The following is an 11,329-nucleotide window of genomic DNA, read 5'->3' as shown; positions in this document are numbered from 1 at the left end:
GAATTTAAAATGTTGTTTTAGAAGCAACTACAAGCATTAATCTTACCAAAGTTTCCTCTGTCTAACGTGCGGATCTCCAAATCATCATCATAGACACCGGCACAAACAGACAGATTTAAAGACTAAAAGCTCATTAAGGAAGATAATATAGATTTTCATGTCATACCATGGCTTCCAACCCAACAAATTAAAGATGTTGGTGTTGTAGCTTCAACCTGGACTCACCAAAGTCTAACAAATAGATACAGGCAAATAATTAACTAAAAAAAAAAAATGCAAATTCAAGTAATCAATCAATTCAACAGACTTCAGCACTGCTACCAGTAGACCACATAGGAAAAACGTCGTATTTTAATGTGGTGCAACATCAACACATTCAACCCCATGCAACATTGTTTCTTCTACATTTATCAGACTCTGTATCACCCTGATTTTTTTTCTGTTTGATTGAGTGTTTTCTATTCATGAAAGGATCTGTGCAATATCTTGATTTTTGCATGCAGAAGAATTTGTACAATATAAGCAGCATTTATGTATATTTCATGTTTATTTGTCTTCTTTACTGATGTTCCCTACATTTTTGTGCCATCCTCTCTGCTTTGCTGCTGTAAAACTGCATATTTTTCCTCTGTTGGATTGATACAGGGTTATCTTATTGTATTTTCATGGGTATTGTGGTTTTCATACTAGTAAATTCTAACACAAAATGATACATTTTCATTTTCAGTAATTTTGGGCCAGATATTGTAAGGGGGGAAATGTAACAACAAATAATCAAAGGAACAAACAAACAAATATAGTTAAAAGTCCTCCACGCCACCTCTCCCGTAAGTTCACAACCTCCCGTCCACCACTTGCCCCACTCTTCGCCCCCTCTACGCTCATCATTGGCGACAGTATCATGAGAGGCATCAGGTTCTTTAACGCTATCACACTGTCATTCCCCGGTGCTACAGCTGCAGACATCGCTGTTAAAATTCCTTCCGTTCTCCGCTCACTCCCCTCCTCTGTACACCGCATTATCCTTCACGTCGGCTGCAACGACACAGCGCGCCCCCAGTCTGAGCAGACAAAACGTGATTTTCAAAATCTGACGGACTTACTGAAAGACTGCGGAAAGTCTATTTTTATTAGCGGGCCCCTACCAACGGTAAACAACAACTCTGAGCGCTTCAGCAGACTGCTCAGCCTGAACACTTGGATTAGCTCGTTCTGCCGTGCCAGCAGAATTAACTTTATTGACAATTTTAACTGTTTCTGGAACAGGCCTGAATATTTTAACAGTGATGGCATCCATCCAAACAGGTCCGGCAGATCACTTTTAATCTCAAATATCCAATACACCGTCCACACTTCAGACTGACTAGTGCCAGTGTTTACATCCATCTCTTCTTCACGCTCCACTGAACCGCCTCCCAGCTACAGCGCCCCCCTCTGTCCCCACCTGGAACTCCCCCCATCTTCCCCTCCAGCACACCCACTGCCTCCCCCCTCTGGCTCCCCTTGCCCGTCACCCCCGCAGTACCAGAATTCAACAAGCTGCCAAATCCCCACCATCATCAGCTTCAGACAACCTCGGCAGCCCTCCCTCAGAAACTGCCATTTTGCTAACCTTCGCCCACTTCCACGGACCTCACAGCCTTGTCCCCAGAAGCCCTCCCCTAATCACACATCCACACTTCACCTGAACTTTGCCCTCTTCAACACCCGCTCCGTCACCAGCAAAGGCCCCATTCTACAATTATTCATCCTGGACAATAAACTGGACTTCCTCTGTCTAACCGAAACATGGCACAAACCACTGGACTTCTACCCACTCAACCAAGCCACCCCCTCCGGATACACGTACCTCAACTCACCCCGCCCAGAAGGTCGAGGAGGCGGCATCGCAGTCATCCACAAACAGGTCTTCACAACCATCCCACTTTCCATCCCTGCCTCCCCCTCCTTTGAACACCTTGTTTTTAAATCACCCGGTCCCACCCCAATGGTCACTGCTATCATTTACCGCCCACCTAAACCAAACCCCTCATTTCTCCCTGACTTTTCCCACTTTGCCACCCAGCTATTAGCTACATCTCCGTCAGTCCTCATCCTTGGTGACTTCAACTTTCACATGGACAACCTTCACAGTAAATCTGCCTCTGACTTCCTAGATCTCCTACAATCACTCAACCTCACCCAGCATGTCAATTTCCCCACCCACAACCATGGACACATCCTCGATCTGGTTTGCTCCTCTGGTCTTACAGTCCTAAATATCTCCAGCTGTCATCTCTCCATCTCTGACCACCTAGCAATAACTATGGACATCAGCCTCCCCACCCCCCTGCCCAAGGAAAAACGGACAATCTTTTTTAGAAACACCAGATCACTCTCCCCCTCTGTATTCTCCGCCTCACTGACCACTGCATTGTCCGTCTCCCCTCCCCCGTCAATCAATAACCCCACTGACCTCATCAACCACTACAATCATACTCTCTCTTCCTGTCTTGATCAGCTTGCTCCCCTCAAATCCAAATTAGTTACTTTCTCCCACTCTGCTCCATGGTACACCCCTGAACTCCACCTCATGAAAGCCCATAAACGACAGCTAGAACGTCTTGTCAAGAAAACAAACCTGACAGTTCACCGCCAAGCCTACTCCGACTTCCTCCAACAATACAAAGACGCCCTGAAATCTGCACGGTCCACTTTCTACTCTGACCTGATCAATACCAGCTCCAACAACCCCAAATCCCTCTTCTCAACTGTCAATAAACTCCTTGCCCCCCCGGACACCGTCTCAAACTCGTTCACCACTGACAAATGCAACCTATTCCTCTCTTTTTTTCATAACAAAATCATCTCCATCCACAGCAGCCTTGTCACCTCTCCCACTTCACTTGATCCCCCCTCTCCTCCACCAAACCCTCTGAACTTTCCCCCCCTGGCCCACTTCTCGCCCGTTTCCCCCCTGGACCTGCCCAAATTCATCACTGGAACTAAAAACTCCACATCCTGCCTGGACCCCATCCCCACTGCCCTCCTCAAAAACTGCCTCCCTGTTATCGCCCCCCTCATCTCTAACATCATCAACACTTCCCTCAGTACTGGCTGTGTCCCCTCACCCCTCAAGCTCGCCTCTGTCTCCCCCATCCTCAAAAAACCTGGTTTGGATCCAACCTCCCCTCACAACTTCCGGCCCATCTCCAATCTCCCCTTCATATCCAAAACATTAGAACGTGTCGTCGCTGCCCAGTTGAAAACTCACCTCACCTCCAACAACCTGTATGAAACCTTTCAATCCGGATTCCGCTCTCATCACAGCACTGAAACTGCTCTCCTCAAGGTCACCAATGATCTCCTCCTCTCCTCAGACTCTGGACAAGTCACCATCCTCATTCTTCTCGACCTCTCTGCAGCATTTGACACAATCAATCACTCCATCCTCCTGTCCCGCCTTCAATCCTCCATTAACATCACCGGCACCGCCCTCACCTGGTTCACATCATATCTCACTAATCGACAACAATTCATCAAGGTCAACAACTGCACATCACCCACCGCCCCCCTGTCCCATGGTGTCCCTCAAGGATCAGTACTTGGCCCCCTCCTCTTTATCCTGTACCTCCTCCCCCTCGGCAACATCATCCGCCGCCACAACCTACACTTCCATTGCTACGCCGACGATATCCAACTCTACATCTCCACCAACACCACCGCCACCACCACCCTCCCCTCTCTCTCCAGCTGCCTGGCCGACATTAAATCCTGGATGAGGAAAAATTTTCTCCTGCTAAACTGTGACAAGACTGATCTCATCCTTATTGGACCTAAATCACTCACACCATTTCCCCACCCCCCCATTACCATTGATAACACCACCCTATCTCCTTCTGCTCACATCCGCAACCTCGGTGTGATATTTGACAGCAACCTCACTTTTGAACCCCACATTAATCAGATCACCAAAACTGCCTATTTCCATCTCCGCAACGTCGCCCGTCTCCGCCCCTTCCTCTCCTTCTCAGCCGCTGAAACCCTCATTCATGCCTTCGTCACTTCCCGCCTTGACTACTGCAATAGCGTTCTCTTCGGCTCCACCTCCAAAGTTCTCAATAAACTTCAACTCATTCAGAACTCTGCTGCCCGACTCCTCACCCGAACCTGTTCTCACGACCATGTCACACCCGTCCTGCGGAACCTCCATTGGCTCCCCATTTCACACCGCATCCAGTACAAACTGCTTCTCCTCACCTTCAAGTCCATCCATAATCTAGCCCCCTCTTACCTTACCGATTTGCTCCTCCCCTACACCCCCCCCAGGAATCTCCGTTCCTCCCACACAAACCTCCTTTCCATCCCGCACAGGACCAGCCGGCGACATTGGGGGGACAGAGCCTTCGCCATTGCCGCCCCCACACTCTGGAACTCACTCCCCCATGCCCTCCGTGACTGCACCAACCTCACCACATTTAAATCCCTTTTAAAGACTCACCTTTTTAGATCTGCTTTCCTTAAGTGATTCTGTATTTTATCTTGAACTTGTTTACTATCTACTGATTTTAATTATCTGTTTTGTTCTATCTTATTGTATTTTATGTACAGCGTCTTTGAGCTTTTGGAAAAGCGCTTTATAAATAAAATTTATTATTATTATTATTATCTTTAGCATTTTTTACACAACATCTTACTGTGTTTTGTCAAATGTTCGTGTAATTTCAAGCCAGAGGATACCTATTGGTAAAATGAAAATTCTTTGGAAACCAAACAAATGGAATGGGTGTAAATAGTTTGGGTTTAGCTATACACGCAAGTGAAGAAATGCCCAAAAAAATAAGTTTATGTTTGAATGTGTTTTTTTTTTGTTTTGTTTTCTTTTTGGGTTAACATAAATGTGCACTGAAAATATTAAATATTTCACTGTCTGCCTTTAAAATGCTTGAATTTTGTCTTCTATGCAAACATCATGTGAAAATACTTGACTCCTCTGAACGCAGCTTCACTGTGACGTAATCTAAAGGCGCCGGATGTGCTCTGCAGCGCTTCTAGTGTAGCATCATCTCAAACCACCGGATCCTGTGAGCTCCAGAAACAAACTACAGTGGACTCACAACTGACTTTAATTGTGTTACTTTGAACTAATTGTATACCTAAGTGTGTTATTTAACTCCAGCCACGTGTGTCTTTCAGTAACAGTGAGTTATAGTGACGGATTAGTTAGCTTTGCTAGCCGCGTTAGCTGGCTGCCGGCTACTCTCCTCGGCGTCACTTCCTACTTTTGAAACTCGCGGCCAGAAAATAACGAAGCAGAGATGGAGCTGCAAGGTAACCCAAGTTTTATCAAATCTTCATCTGTTTCTGTTCTTTTGTTATCATACTATATTGTTATATTGTATGCGATATGTAATAGTAGCCACGAGTTTGTTCTGACAACAGCTTAGCTGCATGTTAGCTCGTCTGTTGCTAACAGTGATGTTAGTTTTAGTCCTTCAGATCCTCAACAAGATAGATAGATAGATCGTTTTTATTTATCCTCTTGGGAAAATTAAAGATATCCATTGGCTCACATATGTTACATTTAAGGAAATTAAGGAAAATAAAGTGATGGAATAGGGCCTCTTTTGACCAAAACTGGAATATTTTATTATCGGCCGACTGATAAATACTGGTGCTTCTTGTATTTTATGTACATATGTGTAGGTGAGTAGTCCTGAATCATTGACTCGCGCGTTTGAAAAAGGAGCTTTGTTCATAGTGGATTAAATCTTACAGTGATTTCTTTCTTTAAAACAACATTCTTAACAAAAAAAAGAAGGTGTTATTTGAATTTTTATTCCACCTTTTAAAGATGGCAGATAAAGTTAATGGTACTTAACGGCAATAAACAAAGATTGAATAATAACCACCAAGTAAAATCACGTGGCAGTAATCATGAGGGATGTTGTGACATGCATTCTGATTACAGTGAGAATGGTTATTTATGCCCAAGATATTAGAGCGGCTTATTATTTTTGCTGCAGTTTGTATCAAATAAACACGTTCTCATACATCTGGTGAATAAAGCCTCTTTCAGACCTGCACTTGAACACCCTGATCACAAAATACTTCACACTTCGAGACTTTTAACCTTCTGTCTTTACTTCTGATAGTTTCTTCTAATAGTTGCCCGTCCTGATGTTGTCCGCTTGTCTTAGACCAGCTTAAATAAGTCCCCTGTCTTGTCTTTCAGTGGGCAGTGAGCCGATGACCCTGGGCTCTCCCACCTCTCCTAAGCCGGCCTCTGGAGCTCAGTTTCTTCCCGGCTTCCTGATGGGCGACCTGCCAGCTCCTGCCAGCCCACAGCCCCGCCCCTTCAGCCTGGCCACGCCTATCGTGGAGAGCTCGAGTGCACATCGAGGTCGGTGGGAAGACTCGCTCGTCTGCACGTCAGCTGATTTTTATTGAATGCTTATACTCTAGGTTTATCATCCTGAATTTATGATGCCTGTAGGCGGTCCAGGAGGTTCCGGCCTGCAGCCCGTCGTCCCAACTCCCAAAGATAAGAGTGGAGCCCCGCCTGTTCGCAGTATCCATGACGACGTGATTACTGTAGCTACGCCACTCAATGCACACAGACAGGTTAGTACACAGCAGTGGAAGTTGCAACGGAGATGGAAGACAGATCAGTAAAATTGCTTTTTGCTCAGTGCATTTACAAAATCAGACCTTCTTTGAAAGTACAGTAAGAGATGTGTAAAATAAAAGATACAAATCTAATGCAAAAATAGTATGTACAAGTGTGAATTATTTAAACAGTGACATAGCTTACTGTTGTCAGGATAGCTTATTTAGTGTATTATTTAACTGTACCTGATGTTGCTCTTCTGGATATTGCACATTGTGAGCATATGTGAAAATGTAATGACTTAAAGTACTTCAAAAAGTACTACATCTTACTAGGTCAGAGCTGGTAACATTTTACTTTAAACACAGCACAAGTCTGAACTACATGCAGTCACATTAATGGATATACTCTGAGTATTGCAAAGTAACATGGGACACATTTTTTCCACATTAGAGACACTATTATTGGTCCAAAGCATGAAATGTACATAATCCAATCATAAAACACCTTTTCTCATTCACTTTGGCCTACAATTTCACATCTATTTCAAACCAAAATGTCCATAAATTTACAACTTTAGTTAAAGATATAAGCAATGAGGTTTAATGCAGATCAATGGGCATTAGATTTAGATATAAGGACAGAACATGTTTGGAAACTACTGACTCTGTGTTTTATTGTGACGTAGAAAATTTGTATTTGATTGAATTGGAAGTTAATTATAAAATCTGACAACCACATGAAATGTCTGAACATTTAAAAAAAAGAAAATCTCTCCCTCTTTCTGTCTTTTAGGCTTTTCCAGTCATGCAGTCTCCTCTGTCGGCACGTCAGGCCTCAACTCCAGGAACAGGTACACACTCATTATTATTCTGAGTTTAGCACAACACATACACTGATCCACTACATGATCATTTATTGTTTTCATAATTAGTTTGTTTTAATCGGTTGATCAATGTATTAATGACTTTGATTTTTATTGAAGAAAGGATTAAAAATCTCTTACACTCACTGTAGATGGGATTAACTGGATTATATTCACGTCTCTCTGTCCAGGTGTGCAGCAGGTGTGTCTGTCTCCGGCTCAGGTGGATCCTTTCTACAGTCAGGGAGAGTCTTTGTCCTCAGAAGACCAGCTGGACCAGACATGGGTCACAGTGTTTGGGTAATTATACTGCTAAATGCTTGCTGTATATCACACCTCTGCCCTGCTGAGTTTACTTTAAACATACTGCGTGTACATTTACTCTGTGTGTTTGTTTGTTTGTTGTAGTTTTCCTCCAGCATCGGCTTCCTACATCCTTCTGCAGTTTGCTCAGTACGGAAACATCCTCAAACACACGGTGAGAAACAAACACAATTTACACTGACTCATTCAGAGTGTAGACTACAGGATAACTGTTTGGTAACATGGTCACTGTGGTTTATTTGTCCCTAAAAGTAGGTGTGACTTTGTAAACACATATAATAATAATAATAATAACTGTATTTACATAGTACCTTTGTAAAAATGGTGCTTTACAAACAGGGCAAAAATTTCAAAAAGACAGATACTCAGGAAACCCATTGAAAAACAGAAGGCTGGTTAGTCCAAATATAAGGAGAAATCCAGGGAGGCAAAAGTGGAGAAATAGAGTTAAATATGGTAAGAGATTGACAAAATAAATCAATATAACACTTATTATTTGTAGAGGCTGCTGACAAGAACATAACAATGCCACATGGCTCTTTTTTGTAGTTCTGAATGAAGTTGCTTAGTTTTGTTCAGTGACTCCTGTTTAAGCATTAAAATGTGTGTTAAATATAGTCCTATGAGTGCATTACTAATATGTTTAATCTGCTTTTCTCATTCTGAGACTTGATTTTGATTTAGTTTTTAAAGGTTTCAGGCTTTTGATGGAAATGTAATTATGAAATATGTTGTTATTTCCAATCAGTTGGGTTTTGTCGTCGTCGTTTTTATTCAACTAAAAGTAAAACTAACAACATAACCGAACAAAAAGACAAAACAGAACTGACAAGAAAAACCCTCAATCTGAGGTTAGATTCACTCACGTGTTCATTACTTGGGTTTACTGATGTGTACTAATGGATGTGCTGATGATGTGTTAACAGATGGCGTCTCCTGGCAACTGGATGCACCTTCAGTATCAGTCCAGACTTCAGGCGAGGAAAGCGCTGTCTAAAGATGGGAAAGTGTTCGGTGACTCCATCATGGTGGGAGTCAAACCCTGCATAGACAAGGTCACTACTTGTTTCTACTTCTCTGATTGGTCGAGCACGTTTAGCAAATCCAGACTCAACAAAAACTACAACCACAGTCAGGCATCATGAAGGTGCTTCTGAACTTTTTTGTTAACTCAGATTTTTTGCTTCAAACTCTGTTCACATAAAAGGAAGAATTTAGCGCGTCATGTGACTCTTCTGCACATAATCAACCAGTCATGTCCTACTTCAGTCAACAGGTTGTTTTAATGGAGAACAACAACAAAAAAAAAAAAAATTCTGACATTAAAAAGTGCTGCCACTGTAAATGATGCAGGACAGGAATGTTGGTAGAAAACTTAATCATGTGTTGATATATTTATTTTACTGATCAATGCAGCTGATTATTGATAACTGACAGCTGCACATTAGAGCTGTTAAACTTTAAACTTCATGTATTTAAACATGATATTGTATTGAAGTGCATTTAGGTCTGACACTGACCTATAATGAAGGATGTTAGTTTAATTTTTGGACAAATCAAAGTGAAATCAATGTTACTGTTATATTCTCTGTAGTAAAGAGATAGAATAGAATAATCATTGTTCTAATCAGTGTTCTATCAACTGCAGTACCAGCAATGGAAACGAACTGAGCAGCAAATCAAATATAAAAACATATTTATGTGATTTCCATGTCACCAGCTGACTAGGTGTCGGGTTTCCATGGCAACACGTTGCATACAGTGTGTGATACTGTAACTACACGGCTTCATTCAGTGGTTTTAGTAACGTACAGATCAACAGGTTTACAGATAAAACAATCTGAATCACTCAGAGAGAATCATCAGGAAACCATCTGGTTAAAGAGAGACGGAACTCTGAACAGAACCTGATCTGGACCCAGTTAGCTCTGCAGCATCAGTTACCATGGAGATCTAGCTCTGCTGCATCAGTTACCATGGAGATCTAGCTCTGCTGCATCAGTTACCATGGAGATCTAGCTCTGTAGTATCAGTTACCATGGAGATCTAGCAGGTTAACAGAGCCTTCATGACACTGAAAACTCTGACTTTAAGCTCACCATACCTGCTAACACACTAATCTGGCTTCACAGTGCAGAACTCTGGCTGGTTTGCAGTCTGAATAGAGACGTAATTCATCTCTTTTCGTGTCTGTAGAGTGTGATGGACAGCAGTGAAGCCGTCTCCTCACCCCTTTTGTCCTCCTTCTCCTCCTCCGTCCTCCCCTCGACTCCTCGATCCGCCATCAGACCGCTCAGCGCCACCTACAGGAGCTCCGGCAGCGACTACCAGGTGACCTTTTAGTTCATTCTGCCTGAAAATCTCTACAATTTAGAAAAAACTTGCAGCTTGGTTGATTTTGTGAATAAATCCACGTCTGTCTTTTAGGTCGTGGCAGACAGACAGACGCCCAGGAAGGATGACAGCTTCGTCTCCAAGGCGATGGAGTACATGTTTGGATGGTGATGCGGCACAAAGCATCATGGGATACCTGCAGAAGAGAGAGGACAGTCGATGGACAAATAGATGAACTGATTCACTACAGTGTGTGAGTGTGTGAATGAGTGTGTGATTGTGTGGTGAAATCTTTCTCTTCTTTTATAATCTGCGCTTTTTTTTTAATGTCTTTGTCATAATAAAGTCTCTGTTTTAAATCAGAAGTCATGTTCTCTTAGAAGCCACACATCCTCACGTTTCTATTAATATATTTTAATTATGCCAACTTGTCCCCTCGTTTCCCTTTACTTTATTGTTTATCTTAACATCCAGTTGCCAAAAATGGCAGTTCCTCAAATGTCCACTAGCAAGTCAATCCTCATAGAACTCCATGTTAAAATATTCAACTTTACAGCAGTAATAAACATGTTTACAGTCTGATAAAATAAACAATTTTGGTCTTTAAAGCTAAATTCCTGCATTCATAACGACTGTATGATGCTGGATTTTTAATATTTATTGTATTAAAAGCTTAAAATTATGCATCGTCACGCAGTATGACTTGCTTCAGCACCACCTTTTTTGCTCAATTTTGGATGAAGTGGGAATTAGAGACAGCTGGAGCCACTATGTTAAGGCTGCGTTTGAATATCTGTACTACCACACTATATAGTACACCAGAAACAAATTTAATATGCCCTGATGCATAGTATGGCAGAAATACCAGGATGTTTTACTACATTGTGTCGTATTTTGCAGTATGCAAGCTAGAAAGATGCGTCATATCCAACAGGGTTTCCGGAAAGAGTTCACTAACAGGTAAATTACAGACTGCAACGGATATACAGTATCTCACAAAAGTGAGTACACCCCTCACATTTCTGCAAATATTTATCTTTTCATGGGGCAACACTGAAGAAATGACACTTTGATACAATGTAAAGTAGTCGTGTACAGCTTGTATGACCAAATTTACTGTTCTCTCAAAATAACACACAGCTATTAATGTCTAAACCACTGGCAACTAAAGTGAGTACACCCCTAAGTGAAAACACCAAATTTAACACACTTGCTCC

The 11,329-nt window shown here is 42.3% G+C and overlaps 1 protein-coding gene across 1 annotated transcript; it reads left to right on the top strand.

The window, feature by feature from the left end:
- Positions 1-5,018: 5,018 nt before the first annotated feature.
- On the top strand, positions 5,019-10,477 carry nup35 (nucleoporin 35). Its single transcript, XM_023286924.3, has 9 exons — positions 5,019-5,310; positions 6,215-6,382; positions 6,476-6,603; positions 7,385-7,442; positions 7,646-7,754; positions 7,863-7,932; positions 8,705-8,833; positions 9,975-10,109; positions 10,206-10,477. Exons 1-9 carry the CDS (start codon positions 5,298-5,300, stop codon positions 10,281-10,283), a joined length of 888 nt encoding a protein of 295 aa, XP_023142692.2. The 5' UTR covers positions 5,019-5,297; the 3' UTR covers positions 10,284-10,477.
- Positions 10,478-11,329: the final 852 nt, after the last annotated feature.

Source organism: Amphiprion ocellaris, chromosome 11, assembly GCF_022539595.1.
Source record: "Amphiprion ocellaris isolate individual 3 ecotype Okinawa chromosome 11, ASM2253959v1, whole genome shotgun sequence".
Taxonomy (NCBI): Eukaryota; Metazoa; Chordata; class Actinopteri; family Pomacentridae; genus Amphiprion; species Amphiprion ocellaris.
Note: the sequence above shows the minus strand (reverse complement) of the source record. Positions and strands in the feature narration are given on the sequence as shown.